The sequence below is a fragment of the Opisthocomus hoazin genome, chromosome 4 (genome assembly GCF_030867145.1).
Source record: "Opisthocomus hoazin isolate bOpiHoa1 chromosome 4, bOpiHoa1.hap1, whole genome shotgun sequence".
NCBI lineage: Eukaryota > Metazoa > Chordata > Aves > Opisthocomiformes > Opisthocomidae > Opisthocomus > Opisthocomus hoazin.
In genome coordinates, this window is record NC_134417.1 from 79,040,549 (window position 1) to 79,059,006 (window position 18,458).

Sequence of the window (18,458 nt, forward strand, 5' to 3'; positions counted from 1 at the left end):
CTCCTATCCAAGGGCCATAGCTAGGCAGGCTCACTTACGAATCCCATTATCCACATCTCTTGGCCAGCATGATCTGTGCTAGCTGTCAGGAATGGAAAGGTGCACTGTGTCCCTGGAAAAAATACTGGACTTAAAAAACATTTCCCAAACTTCAGGAAAATTACAACCCTAATTTTCCTGCTTGGGTCACAGAAGGACTAGTTACAGCACGTATCTGAATGTATCTTTTGTCAGGTGGCTGCAGAATAAAACATCTGAGACAGACGCATGCTACCTTTTGGTTTCTGTAACACTGATTAAACTCCTTAATAAACAATAGTAGGAATAAAAGCTTGTGAGCCAAAAGGGACGTAAAGCCAAGGTAGGCTGTTATGGGTAATTCAAGGAAGCACATAAGCTTATTGGATTTTTCTTTACTACTGTTACCATAAATTTACAACCAATCCCCCCCTTTCCCAATATTTTCTAATCTTCTAAAAAATCTGCCAGAACTTCAGCCACAGCGGTCTCCCTTCCAGGCGAGAGAACTCAAGAGCTTACATGCATAGCCCGTCCCCGCTGGGTGCGCTTCCATATGCCAAAGCATCAACTGGGGAGAGCGTCTCGGGAAGCATCCCCAAGGACTTGGCTAATGGCCTCTACTCTACTTCAGCGAGACCACAGAGCTGCACTATCAGCTCAGCACTATTCTTAATGTAAGGCTTCTGCTTGCTTGTTCTCTGCAACCTTGAATAAGGAAATAAGTTAATATCAGGCTACAGACACCTGAATGTGTGGGTGAAACTTAAGGCCTAAAGCTGGAGCAAACTACCCCTTAGCAGCTGCACACGAGTGAGTAGATCATGTTCATGAAAAAGTGAGAAACAGCAGCCTCAGCACTGGAACAGAAGTACTGAAGCCATGAGAAAACTGCTTGACTCATCCAAAGAAAACATTACCATTGCTGGGCTAAGGCTAAATTGCTTTAGGGACCTCATCGGGTATCCACAGCTTTTTTCAGCTAAGCCAGCTTGTTTCACCACTATACCCATGTCCGTAATTTTGACATGAGAAGCCTTTTGCCCTCTATAACCTGTGTGTTATCTGTCAGTCCCGTATGCTTAAACGTACATTTTAAAAAGAGAAAGCGATACAGAGAACAAACATTTCTTGTTGATATCCCACAATTTTTTCTAAGAACCCTTAGGAGAAAAATGTGGCTTTCAAGAATAACTGAACCATTAAGATTCAAGGACTATGGATATGAAAGTACCTACTCTAACACTTGTGCCACACCCTGGTACCAAAGCAGGTCTTACTATATATGATATGTCAAATACAACTTCATACACACAAACCCTGAAACAGAACTATATAGTGATCGGGAACCTCTAAGCATGTCATAAAGGAGACATTCTCCGAGAAATGAGCAGGAAGATTTTAGCCTGATACCGTAATATTTTCAACCAAAGTTGTAAAAACAAAACATAAATCCCAAACAAACCAACAAAACCCCAGACTGCCTGAATCCTTTGTTCCCCGATGCCCTTTAGAGTACAGAAATATTGCATGTACAGCCACTCTCCCCCAGCAATTAAATATCAGCTATTATAAAACAGTAAAATTTGCACTGAAATTGTGGTGAACTTTCAGTATCTACATGTAACAAACCATAGAAATTCCCTAATACACCCATGAGACAGCATAAAAATGTACAAACACCTAAAATGCAGCATTTAAAAATTTCAACAGAACACAACCGCTTCCTAATTGCAATAACTTCCATTTGATCTTGATACACTCTAAATTAACAGCTTCACTATGTCAATCAAACACCTCAACACTATCTTCATGATTAGTTGATCTGTGGGAGAAATTTATTCTTTCATATACTTTGACAGGCCAGCAGTAAACATGCAAGCAAAATTATGTACTGTGAACTCTGAACAACAAAATTCAACTCCCCTAAGAATTTTCACACTCTATGTCCAAAACAATTAACAGCAGAACAATATTCTGTTCAAACAGAGTCTGCTGAGGAAAAGGTCATCTGAAATGACTTCGGCTGGATGAATGAAGCTGTTCAAGTATGTAATTTGTAATAAAAATTCCATTGGTGATAAAATATGTAGGTGATTTCTTTTTTGCTTCAAATTCATACTTAACATCAATTTATGCTAAATGACATTTGAGATAAGATTTTCACTTTTTAAATCCAACATAAATGTGTCGTAAATCTGCAGCTAAACTTCCTGTCTAGAGCAAACTTACGGCAGTGCTTCGATATATACAGAGATTTAAAAAAGCGTAAGATAAATGGGTGGGAAATTATTTTTCTCTTCTACATAACATTGGTTTCTGATCTGATCATAAAACCTGATTTAATTTTATAAACAACGTTAAAATGGACCTTGACACTGAGAGCATAATAAGTTTATCTCATCATATTAGTAACAGCATCTCCTCCTTATCCTTTTATGTTTTACATACTATGAAGAAATTTCTTGCTTGGGACTTCTTCCTTTTATAAAACCTCATCAGGGTTCAGCTGGTGAGTAAGCAGCATGAGAGGGGTGAAAAACGAAACCTAACAGCAAAGAAAAACCTCCTCCCACCTAACGGGGGAAGCAATTTTCCTTCAAGCTGGGACAGGTTTCCCAAGCGGCTCGCTGCAGCTACAAACCCGGCTGCATTCTCTCCCGCGAAGTTCATTCCCTTGCAAGCTCAGGCATGCTGTCTTCTCGGCAGCTATTAAGTCACTGGAACTTGTCTGCAAGTTACTTTGTGATCATGTATAGACAAAAGAAATAAATTAATCATGGGACTCTCAGCAAAAATCCAATGCACTCCTGTTTGCTTTCACAGAAGCAATTAATAAAGCTCTGCAACCTGACTCTTAGAGGGTAACCCCTATTTCCAAGTTACATATATGAAAACGTGTACATGAAAACATTTAGAGGACTCTTGTATGCACACGTATATACATGTCCATATACAAACACACCCTTACATACAGCGTGATGATGAAATTCCAGTGATAATTATCTAACCATAGCACAAACCCTAGGTAACGCCCCAAGTGACCCCACCTACACTATTCACTTTATCTGCCCCCAGATCCTGCTGTGTCCAGAGTTCTGACATCAGAGTCCTAAGCCTGTTAGCTTCTGTTTAATTACTATTTTGTTAACCTATCAACCTTTTGCCTCACAAATGTGTCTTCTCTCTTTTGAATTTGTTCAGACAGAAAACCTCAAGCTCTTGAAAGATGAGTTTCAAGTCCCACGGACATAAGAGCTCACCAGGTCTAGGAAGCATGGGCTGTAAAACGACTGGAAATTGCAGAATCCTAGGTTTAGTCATTTGGTTTCAATAATGAGGAATTTCAATCTAATGTCAATGTCACGCCTTTTCCAGGATATTTTCCATCTTTAGAAGATTTTAATACAGAATCACAGAATCACAGAATGGTAGGGGTTGGAAGGGACCTCTGTGGATCATCTAGTCCAACCCCCCTGCCGAAGCAGGGTCACCTACAGCAGGCTGCACAGGATCTTGTCCAGGCGGGTCTTGAATATCTCCAGAGAAGGAGAGACTCCACAACCTCCCTGGGCAGCCTGTTCCAGTGCTCCGTCACCCTCAGAGGGAAGAAGTTCTTCCTCCTGTTCAGACGGAACTTCCTGTGCTTCAGTTTGTGCCCACTGCCCCGTGTCCTGTTGCTGGGCACCACTGAAAAGAGTCTGGCCCCATCCTCCTGACACCCACCCTGAAGATATTTGTAAGTATATATTAGGTCCCCTCGCCGCTTTCTCTTCTTGAGGCTGAACAAGCCCAGCTCCCTCAGCCTCTCCTCGTAGGAGAGACGTTCCAGTCCCCTCACCATCCTTGTAGCCCTAACAGTATTCCTTGTAGCCTACAGTATTCATTATTTTCTTATTTTGCACAAGGTATCCGTGATGCTAAGAAATCATAACTCCTATACATTGAGAAATCAATAAAATTTGTCTGAGTATTATTACAACAAAACAGAAATCTTATTTTAGAGCACATATGATATACGTAAGAGAGAGGAGATTTCACCTGGCTATTGTGCAGACATTCATGACATCAGAGATGACTCAAATTGTCTGGTCCTTCAAGTTATGTCGGTGACCTTGCTGTCATATCAGGCTACCTTCTAAACTGAGATACACCAAAAGATGACGCCACACTTTCGCCATATGCCTCACGTATACAAATGGAGAAGATGTAAATTGAACAGCTCTAAGGAACCAAACCAGCTTCCTTGGTCAACAACTGTTTCGTGAGGGGTGGTGTTTAGTACTTGTAAAAATGTAGATGTACTACTGCCGGAGGTACTGAAAGCAGAGCAATGTAGGTGGCCTGTAACACACCTCTCTAGCTTCAGCTGAGTCCTCTCCTCAGGAGGAGTAACTGCGAGCTGACGCATCCTGCCGTGGGTAGGCAGCAAAGGTAAATATAACTACAGCAGCTCAATCAGATTTTTTTTTTTTTTAATTAAACAATCATGTGTTGCTTTGCAGATTATAAGGGCCTAAAGTGTCCATTTACCTTGATATAAAATGATGTAGGGCTTAAGCCAAACAAACAACTAAAATTCTTGTGCTTGCTTTCTTTTTCTAACTCTTTCTAGGTTAAATACTTTAATATCTCCCATATGTTAGATAAACACTAATGAATCTTATTTGCACGTATACACTGAGACTTATTATTCATATCAGCTAAGTTAATATGCCACATCTGGCAAAGACTCACTCTTGTTCAAATCAAATAGCAGCTGCTAAATATCAAAAACTACATCTGAATTCTGAGATTTTATGGGAAATGTGGTCTGCTTTTATTTTAATCCCATCAAGGAAAAGCTTTTTGCATATTAAATGTGGATTAACTTTGGTACATATTTACACACAGAAATGCTAGCTCATGAGAATACCGGAAAACAGGCCCGCTACATTTCCAGTTATGTCCATTTTAAGGATTTAATTTAATATCAAAAACCATGTTCCACATTCAAAACTGTCTTCAGTTTAATGTTTCTGATGGATTAAGAAATGGTTTAGGAAAAAATTAAAGGTTTTCCAAAGCACAAAAATTCCAGCATGTGATTTTCATTTAGCATGGCAATCAAAGCATTGCAAAAGCCCATGTTTAAGTACCTCCACATGTTTGTTATTTATCTCTATAAGAAGGCCATTGCTTGTCTATGCTAACATTATTCTTCCTAATGCCAACACTGTGATCTGGGCTGTCGCAGAAAATGGTTTAAGCAGTTGAGATTCTACGTTTCAAATCAACTGATCAGACCGCTAAAAATGTTTTGCTGGTTATGCGTCTCAGAACTTCACACAGGGACTAGTCTGTTGCTGGCACCATCATGGCTGGGCTTTAGTCAGGCCAGCATATCCTGTTCCAACCTGTTGCTCCTACTCAAACTTTGTGCTCCTACTGTATGTTCTGAAACACATCCACGATTTAATGCTAACCCCGTTTCTTTACAAGATGCTTATCCCAGAGAAGTGAAAACCAAGGGATTAGATACACAGCAGGTGTCTGCTCTGCCAAAGCAGTCTATAAAGCTACAGCTCACTGCACTATCCCTTGTTCAAGAGAAACTTCAATGCCCAACACACTAATGACACAGCTCCCTAAAAATCTTTCTACCTCTCTCTCTGGCCTATTGGATGTACAAGACGTGAAAGACTAAAGAAATGGATAGAGAGTGTCTGGGAAAGCTAGACAGAAAAACAAAGCTGAAAGGGAAATGATGCCTTTGTAGAAGTCCACGGCAAGCAACACATTCCACATGAGGCAATGCCCGTACGGGGCAGTGGGACTGATCTGTGTCTCTTCTGCTGCAGACTTTCAGGCAACTGCTGCAAATCACTTCATCTCACTATTTTCCCTTGATTTAATAGCAAGGAAGAATCAACACCAAGATTCTAAAGCCAACTGTGCAGTAAAACAAGCTTTGCACACAACCAATGAGTTTTCAGAGGTTTAAACAGGAATTTTAAGCAACAGTGTGACCTTTGCACTCACCCAAATTAACTTAAGTGTTTGAAAGAACCTGATGACCCTATTGCCTGTGACAGCAGATGACCAACCAAAGGACCTGGCAGGCCCCTTTCATTCTCACATCCTCTATCTGTTGTTTGAATTGTAAACACCTTACGCAGCTGACTCCTAGTATCCAAAATAACGTAAGGTTGGTATGTAGGACATAGTATAATAAAGGCGAATAAAGATGTGCGCCCCAGTATGGCTTCAGGATGACTCTGCAACGGTGGCACTGAGGCAACGCTGCTACGGAGCCTCAGTGGAGGGACACGTACACAGCCTTCCACGGAACGGCAACTGCCCAACATGCGTTAGCAACGGAAGATTTGAGCGAAGGGCTCGAGCGGCCCCGCAGCGCTGCAGGGAGGCAGCCTGCATGGGCCACCCACAGCCCAGGCACGTCGCCTGCAGCTGACGGAGCCAGAACTATGAGCCTGAGCACCAGTCCCAAGCACAGCGCTACATGGAAGTTTATGTGGATTATCACTGAACGTTCCAGGAAATTCAGACTACTCAAAGAGCATTCATAAACACAGTCACTCAACTGTTGTATTAATTATTCACTAGGAATTAATGTCTCAGCTCAACTCCTTAATGCCCCAGAAAACACTGTTCAACACTAGAGCACCTCTTACCGTAAAAGACTGTAAATGCAACAGCATCCTGTAGAAGGTCACACAATCACTATCTCTTTCTTTCATATGGCCAGTGATCTGCTTCTTACGTCACAACTTTCCTAAAAAGCTGAAACCACTCAAAATAGCACTAAAAAAGGCTTTTAAAATACTGTCATCACCTTTGAGCCTCACACCATCATAAGATAAAAAGGTATAAAACTAATCAGCATCAGTTTTTTGCAGTATTCCTAAATACCATGAAGAAAATAAGAGCATCAGCTTCATCACTACTGGAACATCTCTTCTTTCAATAAAATAATTCTGTATCTAAAGATACCAGCACTGCTGGTGGTGTAAACTGAAACCAGTCAGTGTAGGATCTCAGCTCAAGCTCGAGACACTTGGATCACCTATTGCAGCAATGGAAATTGAAGAAGGTCTAAACTCTTTGCCAAAGAAGGTTCTGTGTGAAGGAAGAGTTGCATCAGCTGAATGATACGAAGTGCTACAAAAGCTGAAGCTCTATATAAGTGCTAAATATGAAGTGGCGGGAACGTAACCCACAACTTTTGAAAAACAGCTACAGATACATACCCAGGGACTACATGTCTTGAACTAATACCAACAGCTTTTCACCAGCAGTAAGAACCAGATACACACGCACCCAGAACACCACCATCTTAAAGCTCAACACTGACAGTGCTTTTTCCCCCAAGATTAAGCTCCAAGAATTTTCCGTCCATTACTCAATACAAATTATGTCTTTCTAGGTATTTACTAGTATATGTCTCATATTCATAACACAAAATGTCGCAGACAAAAAGCGTACAACAATAATTACGCATTAGTTCTTACAAAATGCCTCCGACCACGGTGGTATCACCCCATTCCTCTGGGTGATGAAATCTTGCACAAAAAGCATAGCTAGCTAATTTACTCAGCATCACACAGAAAAGTCAATGTCAAGAACAGCAACTGAGCCCAAAAATGCTGATACGTTTAGCCATGACATTCTCCTTGGATTCTGAAAAAACACAGTGATCAAAATGAAATTTAGATAATAACAGGAGTATCAGATGTTCCGAGTTCAAAAGAAAATACAAAGCAATCCCATTTGCAATTTCTATCAGGCCTGCTAAACATTTATATATTGTTCCAACACACCAACCGCTCTTGTTATGTCACTGTTACAAATCCTGCACTCGGTAAAATTCATAACATTCTGCTCACTTACAGCAATTTGACAGAAAAACAAATGAGAACAGAAAAAAAAAAACCAACTTTTTGCCTCAGTCTTCACTCGCAACCTCTCTCCTCACCCCTCCCGAGTCGATGAATGGCATGAAGGAGACCAGGAGGGTAAAATCCCTCCAGCTGAGGTGAAGACCAGGTTCGGGACCTCCTGCAGAACCTAAATGTACAGAAGTCCATGGGACCTGATGAGATGCATCCCAGAGTCCTGAGGGAACTGGCTGACGTAGTTGTCAAGCCACTCTCCATGATATTTGAAGAGTCATGGCAGTCAGGGGAAGTTCCCAGTGACTGGAAAAAGGGAAACATTGTGCCCCTTTTCAAAAAGGGTAGAAAGGAAGACCATGGGAACTACCGACCTGTCAGCCTCACCTCTGTGCCTGGGAAGATCATGGAACAGATCCTCCTAGAAGATATGCTAAGGCACATGGAGGCCAGGGAGGTGATTCGAGACAGCCAGCATGGCTTCACCAAGGGCAAGTCCTGCCTTACCAGCCTAGTGGCTTTCTATGATGGTGTAATGACAAGGGTGGACAAGGGAAAACCTATGGATGTCATCTACCTGGATTTTTGTAAAGCCTTTGACACGGTCCCCCACAACATCCTTCTCTCTAAATTGGAGAGCCATGGATTTGATGGGTGGATGGTTCGGTGGATAAGGAATTGGTTGGATGGTCGCAGCCAAAGGGTAGTGGTCAATGGCTCAATGTCCAGATGGAGACCAGTGACGAGTGGAGTCCCTCAGGGGTCCGTACTGGGACCGGTGCTGTTCAATATATTTATCAATGACATGGACAGCGACATCGAGTGTACCCTCAGCAAGTTTGCAGATGACACCAAGCTGAGTGGTACGGTCGAGACACCAGAAGGACAGGATGCAATCCAGAGGGACCTGGACAAGCTGGAGAGGTGGGCCTGTGTGAACCTCATGAGGTTCAACACGGCCAAGTGCAAGGTCCTACACCTGGGTCGGGGTAATCCCCAGTATCAATACAGGCTGGGGGATGAAAGGATCGAGAGCAGCTCTGCTGAGAGCGACTTGGGGGTACTGATAGACGAAAGGCTGGACACGAGCCGGCAATGTGCGCTGGCAGCCCAGAGGGCCAACTGTGTCCTGGGCTGCATCAGGAGAAGCGTGGCCAGCAGGTCAAGAGAGGTGATTCTGCCCCTCTACTCTGCTCTGGTGAGACCTCACCTGGAGTCCTGCGTTCAGCTCTGGAGCCCTCAGCACAAGAAGGACATGGAACTGTTGGAGCAGGTCCAAAGGAGGGCTACAAAAATGATCCGAGGGCTGGAGCACCTCTCCTATGAGGACAGGCTGAGAGAGTTGGGCTTGTTCAGCCTGGAGAAGAGAAGGCTGTGGGGAGACCTGATTGCAGCCTTTCAGTACTTAAAGGGAGCCTATAGGACAGATGGGGACAATCTTTTTAGTAGAGACAGCAGTGACAGGACGAGGGGTAATGGTTTTAAACTAAAACAGGGTAGGTTTAGGCTGGATATAAGGAAGAAATTCTTTACAATGAGGGTTGTGAAACACTGGAACGGGTTGCCCAGAGAGGTAGTGGAGGCCCCATCCCTGGAAACATTCAAGACCAGGTTGGACAGGGCTCTGAGCAACCTGATCTAGTTAGTGGTGTCCCTGCTCGCTGCAGGGGGGTCAGACTAGATGACCTCTAGGGGTCCCTTCCAACCCAAAACTTTCTATGATTCTATGATTCTAAAACTGAAGCTTTCCCATGCTGCTGAGTGCAACAATGATGAAATGAAATCCTGAATCCTAACTTTGAATCTCCTTTTACCAACAGACAACACCCCAACACTCCCCAGAAAATACTTACTTATATGGTAATTATTATTTTTCTAGCATTATGCTTACATGAAAGTTAACTTGCCAGTTCTGAATTCAGAAAACAAACAGTGAATGACAATTGTAAAAGCAAAATATTACTGAAACACTATTGACTTTCAAAGAGTATGAGGAAAAAATTAATTGGCAGATGTTTTACATAGCATAATTAACAGTTCATTTCAATGCTCTGTAACAAGATTAAGATAATTATGCTTAGAAACAGAAATGCAATAATGATAAATTGCTAGTTTTCATATTACGGTCAATCTCCTACATTCCAAATAATCACCATGTTTAGAAATAGGTGCATCTGTTCCACGCTGTCAGCAGCTACACAAATGGCACAAACTCACCGCTGGGTGAAACAATCTTTCAACCAAGATACAGGAGATCTCCTTGCTTCAGGAGTAAACGGAGAGCCTGTTCCGCTCATCAGCAAAACAGAACGGTAAAACCAGCAGTACTGTTTTCACCAGGGCCCAGTTACTGGAGAGAAGCTGAAGTTGTGTTAGCAATTTGCATTTCTTATGGATAACTGGAGAGCAAAGCTTAAATTCTGCGAGCCTAGCGAGTTAACAACTCCTCGTATGAAAGTTCAAGAATGACAATAAGAGAATCTATCTTCTGCAATGGTGTGCAAAATCTGAAGTCATATGCTTTCCTATATGGGCAGTACAAAATAACTTTCTCGAGGATTTCAGGCCACAAATAAATGAAGAAAAAACTAATTTTCAAGGTTTTCTTTTATTACGTCTATGAAGACTCTAACTACTGCAGCCAAGTGCCACAATATGAGTGTAAACCATTTCAAAGTAACTGTTACATGAACGTAAGCCCTGAGTGTTAATAATGTGTTGATAAATTGGGCTTTATATTTTGGGGTCTACATACAAATTTTATTTCAGGCCTTCCATTTTCAAGGCTTTTTCCCTTTTTTAATTTCAAAGATGCATTTTTCTTCTATTTCCCCACAAAGACATAACAACAGAACAACTCCACAACCATTCTGACTTTAAATTAAAAACAGACTTGTATTTTGCCTCTCTCTCATTTCTATAGCTTCACTGCTTTCATCACGCTTTTTTTGGTTTTTTTTTGCTTTGCTTTCTACTATCAAGTCCTTGACACTTGGAGACTAAACCTCACAACTAACAGCACAAAGATCAGAGCAGGCACAGAAACAGAAATTGCAAGATTAGAAATCTCAAAGACCTGAAAAGCAGAGAGGAGGAATAAATAGAAATTGAGGCAGAACCAAGGAGAATAAAGGAAAGCAATGAAAAATACTTTCAAAAATAATAATAAAAAAAAAAGTGTGTGACTGTATTATTAATGTGCAGCTGAAGAAAATTGTTTCTGTAGAGCTGGAGTATCACACATCCAAGGCAAAGAAGGAGGGAGGTAAGTGCAAAAACATAGTGCATTATAAATACTCACTGACACCTTTTAAGTTTAGTCCATTTTTTATTTACACCCAGGAGTAGGCAATTTTAAAGAGACCTATCATTCCTACTATTGACCACTTTCAAGTAAATAACAAAAAAAATCCCACCCCATAACAAATGAAAAATCCACGACGTTATGCAAAAACATTTTCGTATTGGCCAGCTTTCTAGCTTCGTTCCCTCCCTAACCAAATCTGTCTCCACGTGTCTCCCAGTCGGCTTCCTTATTTCCAAGGCTTGCTAGGGCTTTCTGGCTGTGTTCTCTGAAATCCCTAGCTACTCATACACTCCCTGTCCCTCCTGCATAATCCCCTGGTTAAGCAGCAATGTTTAGCTCACATCTGTAGGCAACAAATGAGAGATACTTCTTTTCTTTTGGTCTTCCCTTAGATGAAGTCAGGATGTTGCTCCCAAAAATGGCAGAGAAAGGATTTCACCATGGAATTTGCTACAAAACTTTAACTTTGCAAGAGATGAGCCACCGATTCATATAAACACCTTGTAGGCAATCTGCCTGATCTTACTGAGGTTTTGGGGCAGAATTTCAACTCCCAAAACCAGGACACTTTTCTAAGGCTGCACTCACAAATTATTCTCAATTGTATTCAATTACAGGCAGAAATACTGTCCTGGGCTTTGATCTTTGATCTCCTTACACATCAGTAGTACGTGGTAAGAAACTATGAAGATAAAAAAATACAAGCTCTGATGAGATGTACTAAAAAGATACTGCAAGACACGTCTGAAGCAACGATACACCCACGAATTTGCAGAGCCCTTTTGCAGACGGCTTTCAGACGAGAAGAACACCAAAAGCCAGAGGGATAAAAGCGAATATAGCTACACTCAACCCCAATGCCCATCCTAGCAGTCACATTGCATTGGCCTGACACATTCACGGTATCAACCAAAGGACCTTTGCCTGTCTCACTGAGATGGCTCTTACATCTCTTTATCTAGTCTTGATTTTCTTTTTATCCCAGACGCCATCTCGCCATTGCTGGGAAGGCATTCTGAATCATCCAGACAAGCTTCTTCTGTCTTTCAGCCACCTAACTAATTTCAAATCCCAGCATGACTCCTCCTAATTTCTCCATAATCTAATTTATTATTTAATTTTGAAACAGGTACCTAATTGGATGGAGCTTCCTGAAATACATTTTTAACTACGACACAGTATACCTTTAAGGTAATATTATTGTTATATCCTCTGATAATATTTCATAAAATAAACCTGTTATTTTAGAAAAACTTTATATTAGTAGAACGTGTATTAAGACTGATCCTGTTCCACTGACTAAAATGAGGTATATAAACAGCATACAACGTCAATATACAGCCTCACTGACACATCGCATACAAACCTCGTACAGCCTTCAAAGGGTTAAAGGTGGTACTACTTCCCTATAGTTTCTTAAAAATAACTAACAAACAGCGGTTTGCTATGAAGATGCAATTGAGACTTAAATCCATACTGCCTAATTTCTGTGATTGCATCTCAGGTTTCAGTCATATAATCACAATTTAAACAATTAATTTCAACAAGTAACCCAAGCTAAGAGTCTACTCTTATCATTCCAACTTTAGGCCTTTGGCTGTGTACAAAAGATGTAATTTCAAATAGCACTTGAAGATGCATAATAACTGAATTGTATATAATATTCAAACATCATTTGAAATTACATTTAAAAATGCATTTAAAATGTAAAGCTAGAGAGAGCCATCTACAGTATATAAGGTGAAAGGAGGGTCTGTGAAACTTTGATGGAGAAGTGCCATATCAATTTAAAAACATTTGGGAGTCTTCCAGTATGGAAAAGACAAAGCTCTTACCGTTTCCTTTGGAATTTGTGACTGGCTTTGTTCTGCATTCTAAAGGAAGTAAAAAAAATAAATAAGAACACGACTACACACGACATATACTATCTATCAGCAGGGAGATAAACAAAGAGCTCTAATTCTGACGTGAAGTGGTAATGGAAAAACGAAGGGTGTTCATCACACCCAATTCAAATTTGTCTAAACAAGCCCTAAATGAGAGGTGAACAAAAACAACCTTCAGTGATCACAGGCCAGCACACCTTACTTTATCTGGCTACAAGGGAGGTGGCTATCTGGCCAAGGAAGAATCGCAGCTGCTTGCACCCGTTTCTGGCGGGTGGAATGCTCTCGTTCAGGGATGTTCTCCCCTGGCCTTCCCCTTCTGCTTTGAAGATTTCAAAGAATGACCTCAGCAGTCCAGACAAACCCTTCCAAATATTTTAAACCAGTACCTATTTTTTAAAACACCTGTTCTCATTTTGACAAGGGATTCCCCATTTGAGTGTGTTTGGATGAGCCAGAACTACAGCGCTGGGTATCCCAGGACAGGAGGGTGCTTTCAGTCCACCACAGATGGGACCCTCCTGTACCTTGCATTTCTCAGCTGTGTCTCAGGGCATGTAAGGCGAACACACATCATTGGAAAACCTTCCTGCATCCCCCAACAAACTCTGGGAACACACGCACGGAACTACTACTCTTCCAAGACCACATCCAGCCCTATTAAAACCCCAGGAGCCGCCTTGCTGCTGGCTGGCTGATCACTCGCGCTACCCAGCTCCTTCGTGCCACTCAGCTGGGCCAAAAGGAAATGCTGGGCTTTCCTGGATTTCTTTGCTTTGGGTTGTTTTGTAGGAGATTCAAATGATTAAGCACAAAAATGGAGCAGCAAACTAGCAGCACAAACATCCAATTAGCTTTAACCTGCAGCCAACAAAAAATTTAAAAAATAAAAAAAAAGAAAGATGAATGAGCCAACTACCAGGAACATATAAAGAACCTGCATGTACCAATGTGCGTATTATTTGTAGGGTACAGGAGACTAACGCTGCCAGGCAGTCTCTGTGGATACTGAGAATTTAGCTCAAAAGCTAAATGGCGCAAGTCAATCCCTCAGTGGATTCACATAGCAGCAGGCTCTGAGAAAATTCTTCACAGCAAGTTACGTTTGGTTATGTGAGGTAACCACAGCACAACAGGAGCTCTACTTGAATAGAGTAATCCTCTCCCATTTCATAAAGGCAGGGAGCAGGGAGGGAAGATTTTTAAGAGACAACCCGCCTCTCACACTGATGCGGACAAGCCCTCGTGTATCACCTGTCTAGCATTAGGTAACTCTGGAAGCAATGAAATGCCTGGTATTCTGGAGAAGCACGATTACTCTGGAGAAGCATAATTATTCTTCTAGATCTCACTGGTTGGAAAAGATAACTCCTGCCAGTTTGCTTTTATTCTCTGTTTCCACATTTTACTCATTTATGTCATGATCTGCTGCACTGGATGATGGCTCTCCATCACCCCCCCCCGCCTCCGACCTGGCCACACAAGCTGCTAAGATCCCACGCTAACCTAAACAGGCTCAGCTTAACGTTCCCGTAAGTTTTACATACAACTACACATTTTTGTAGGTCCCTTCCAGACAATAACAGCAACATACATCAAAGACATTAAACTCCACAACTCTCCTGAAAGTTTATAACCTTCACCTTACTTATTTAAGAAACCCAAGGATAAGTAACTTTTCAAAAGTCATTCAACAAGCCATAACCCAAAACATAAAATCTAAACACCTCTTTTATTGGGGTTACTATCCGTACAAATGTTGGCAAATATAAAATGGTTTTAATACTGAGTGCTCCTCAGCAAGCAACAACAAGTCCTTTATGAGATGGATAATATCAAATAACATGGTTTTATGCATATGATTTCTGAGACACATCTCATTCAGTTAATATCTAAAGCATACAAAATGTAGAAAGTATGACAGAAACAGGGGAAGGATGCAAAGACAAATTGTTCCTAAATGACAAAAAAAGGTTTGCATGTGAAAAAAATGAATTGATGTGATTTCAGACCATTCCCCTCCCTCCTTCATATTAATTTTTTTTTTTTTTTTTTTTTTTTTGGTACATAAAGCTAGCAAAAGTCAATGAGAGGAGCTGGTTGAAAAGACTTTTTTTTTTCTCTTTTAGGATTATTTCTTACCAGAGAAGAAAGAACAGCCCTGATGATGGGTTTTTGTACAACACCTTCCCCAGAAATTCTGTTCCTGCTTTTTGACAGCTGTCCGAAGAGCACACCCACCAGTGCTTCACATCAAAATGCAAACAAACAAATTCTTATGCAACAGAGGATCATCACACACACGTACTGTCAGATCCTCACAATATCATTCGCTCAGCGGGAGCTACAGAAACGTTCACCAGTTCCGATCTGATCTCTGACCACACAGCACAGAGCCCACCTACGGCCCGACACAGCCACGACGGGATCTGGCTTCCCTGTGCTGGTGTTCGCCAGCCCAGCTGGGAGAGGATCACCTGAGCAGCAGCACGGAGGCTGCGGAGGTCGAACTCATCTCAAGGGGCTGATTTGCTGTTATTACTAAAACTACTTCAAGCATTACTATTAAATTTCTGCATTACTCATGTCATTTTTTTATATTTCAACAAAATATCTTGTTAAATTCTGCATTAGAACTTCCTCATTTTACTACAGAAATAATATACACAAAATTAATACATTTTCTTACTTCTTAGTTTATTTAGAGAGCTTAAAAAGCATTTTCATCCACTTTCATGTAAAATAGCAATACTGTGAAAATTACATCATAGGAACTTATAAACAGACTGTTTTCATAGTTCCAGTAATCAGGTAGGGCACAGTATGATTTCAAATTGTTCATTTCTCTTCATTTTATGACAACTTTCACTTTGGTATCTGAAGTCATGTTCCAAGAATATTAAGGTAAAAGTGTGCTTCGTTTGCAACCTTCCCTGCCACTTTGACTTTCTAGGTTTTATTGAAGTTTTGAAAAGTAAAAGGCTAATGTTAAATACCTTGAAATGGCCACACAAAAATTCATTCTCTTTGCATTCCAAATAATACAAATCCAACAGAAAAATGAAGCAATCAATTCATTGTACTTATATTTGTCACTTATCTTGCCTATCTTCTCACAATAACGCAGCCAAATAAGTTATTTTTAGAGCTATATATAGCTATGATAATACAAATAATAAATAACTTCAGCAGTTTAGTTGAATACAGAACAAAGTAAGACTGCTACATTCACAGTCTACCTTTTCATAACAGAAATTATCTTGAATAATTATCAAATATCTGTATACACTATGCAAGTGGAGCAGGTACAGTATGAAACATCATTTTATTTCCATTTCATGTAAATTCCTCAGAAACATTTTCTGAATTACCCTGCTAAATTAATAACTGCAGGGTTTCCATTCCACAGAGATTGCATTTATATTCAAAAAAGGCTACTATTCCTTATATATTCCACTTTTTGATAGAAAAGTATTTACATATCCTGTTTTGGCATAGTATTATATGTTCTGAAATATTTTAGTGAGCAGGTAGTGGGACAAATGGCAGGCTTTCAAACATAGATTCGTCCATATGAAAGATATGAAATAATCTACTTGTCTGCATGCATCCAAATAACATCCATCCCATAGCTTCTTCTATAATAAATGTTTGCACCCAAAATAAAACTCTCACTTATACATTATTAACAAATATTTAATTCCAATAGCAGATCTTGCAGAGAATAAAAAACATTCATGGAAAATGTTCTACATAAAGCAAAACAGCTGGGGTTTTTTCTTATATTCAGTGCTGGCCATGCAAGTTTACTAGCAGGTGACAAGATCAAATCATTTGCTCATACTCATCTAAATCTCTTAGCTGCTCTCTATTTTACGCACCAGTTCCCTTGGATGGAATGTTTCTTCCTGTCGAAAAATCAGAAGGCCGACGGTCCCTCCCATCTTGGTGCTTCGCAGCAAGGACACAACTTCTTCTTGAGTTTTTCCTGTTAAATCAACTCCATTTACCTGTGACAAAGGAAATATTAGAAATCTGTAAGACTCAAAAACAGGAAAAGCAGTAGAAATTCATACTGAAACATCACACGAATCATATGGGACAGTATGAAAAAAACCTCACTGGAGCAATCTGCTTATTGGCTCAGCACAGTTTCCATTTAATAGAACTAATTAAACATGCACTCTTTACATACGGATATAAAAAAAGAAGAAAGACAGCAATATTTCCCTCTTCTTTAGCAGCAACTGTATACTCTAAAGCCAACTAAGCCCATCTACCAACATTTTTTACATGAATTTCTGCATAAATATCCCTTGACAAAATCAATGTGTGATCCAAAGCTGATTCTGTTTCCACATGCCTTGGTGTTCTACATATCTTCCAAATATATCTTGCACAGTAAATTGTCTCAGAAATAGAAAATATTTTTCCCCCCCAAATAACTTTGGAGAAGTTACTCTTTGTTTCGCCTTTGTTCAGTGGTCCAAGCCCTTGGCCTTCACATGCCACTTACCAGTACAGACAGGTATGGAATACATATAGATAAATCTCCCACTCGGTGAGCTAACTTCAGTAAGGGAGAACCCAGAGAAAGACAGGGTATTCCTAGGCTTGCATGTTCAGAAACATTTTGGAAACGTAAGGCAAATCAGCCAACGGTGTTAAGCAAGTGAGCGTGGTACTCAGAAGTAGTCAGCAAACCGTCTTTTTCCTTCCCCTCAGAAGAGACCACAGCTCACACAGCTGAGATGCCATAGCTGTCCTCCTAAATGCTTCTCAGCCCCCTTCTACCCAAGTCACCTGGCTGCCTTGCATTACGTTCAGCAATGACAGTAATTATGGAGGGCTATCGTCCAGCAACAATTCAGGCTGACTTTGCCAATTTCTGCAGTCAAGCGCAGTTCGGGCACTGAGAGGCGCTCAGTCTCAGCTGTACCTCCTGTGTCATTTGGCTTAGGGACCGTAATGAAGAGCTGTGGGTGGTAACATATCACTCCAGGCAGATTTGCAGGAAGATCTCTGCTGTGTGCCTATCTAAGCGGAATTTAATTCCCTTGAGGACATGGTCCCTTCAGGAGGGAAGTGGCCTTGATTCTCCGGAGCATTGTCCTCCTCTTACATTGTCCCTTTCAGTTAACTCACAAAACCTTTCCAGGGTATTGTCTTCCGTACACGGCAACAACTTCAACAATTTTTGGTCCGTTGCTCCATGCTGATTTAATGTTGCTTCTTCGGTAACAATCACTTTGCTTCAACTTATTCCGAAACAGCAATGTAAAAGACTATGACACTATGTTCAAATAAGGACATATAAACTCTTGTTCTCATTGTATGTCAGGGTCCAGCGCTTAA

At 40.9% G+C, this 18,458-nt stretch overlaps 1 protein-coding gene across 11 annotated transcripts in view; it reads right to left on the minus strand.

Annotated features, from left to right (window-relative positions):
• The window catches only part of PARD3 (par-3 family cell polarity regulator), a 471,104-nt gene that overhangs the window by 184,551 nt on the left and 268,095 nt on the right, over window positions 1–18,458 (minus strand). For 7 of the 11 annotated variants that reach the window (XM_075419689.1, XM_075419687.1, XM_075419685.1 and 4 more), the window contains 2 exons: window positions 16,985–17,113; window positions 13,053–13,091 (listed from right to left, as the gene is read on the minus strand). In XM_075419689.1, coding sequence (XP_075275804.1) covers window positions 13,053–13,091; window positions 16,985–17,113 — 168 coding nt within the window. The remainder of the gene's footprint in view (window positions 1–13,052; window positions 13,092–16,984; window positions 17,114–18,458) is intronic. The other 4 variants (XM_075419691.1, XM_075419690.1, XM_075419692.1 and 1 more) reach the window with 1 other exon arrangement.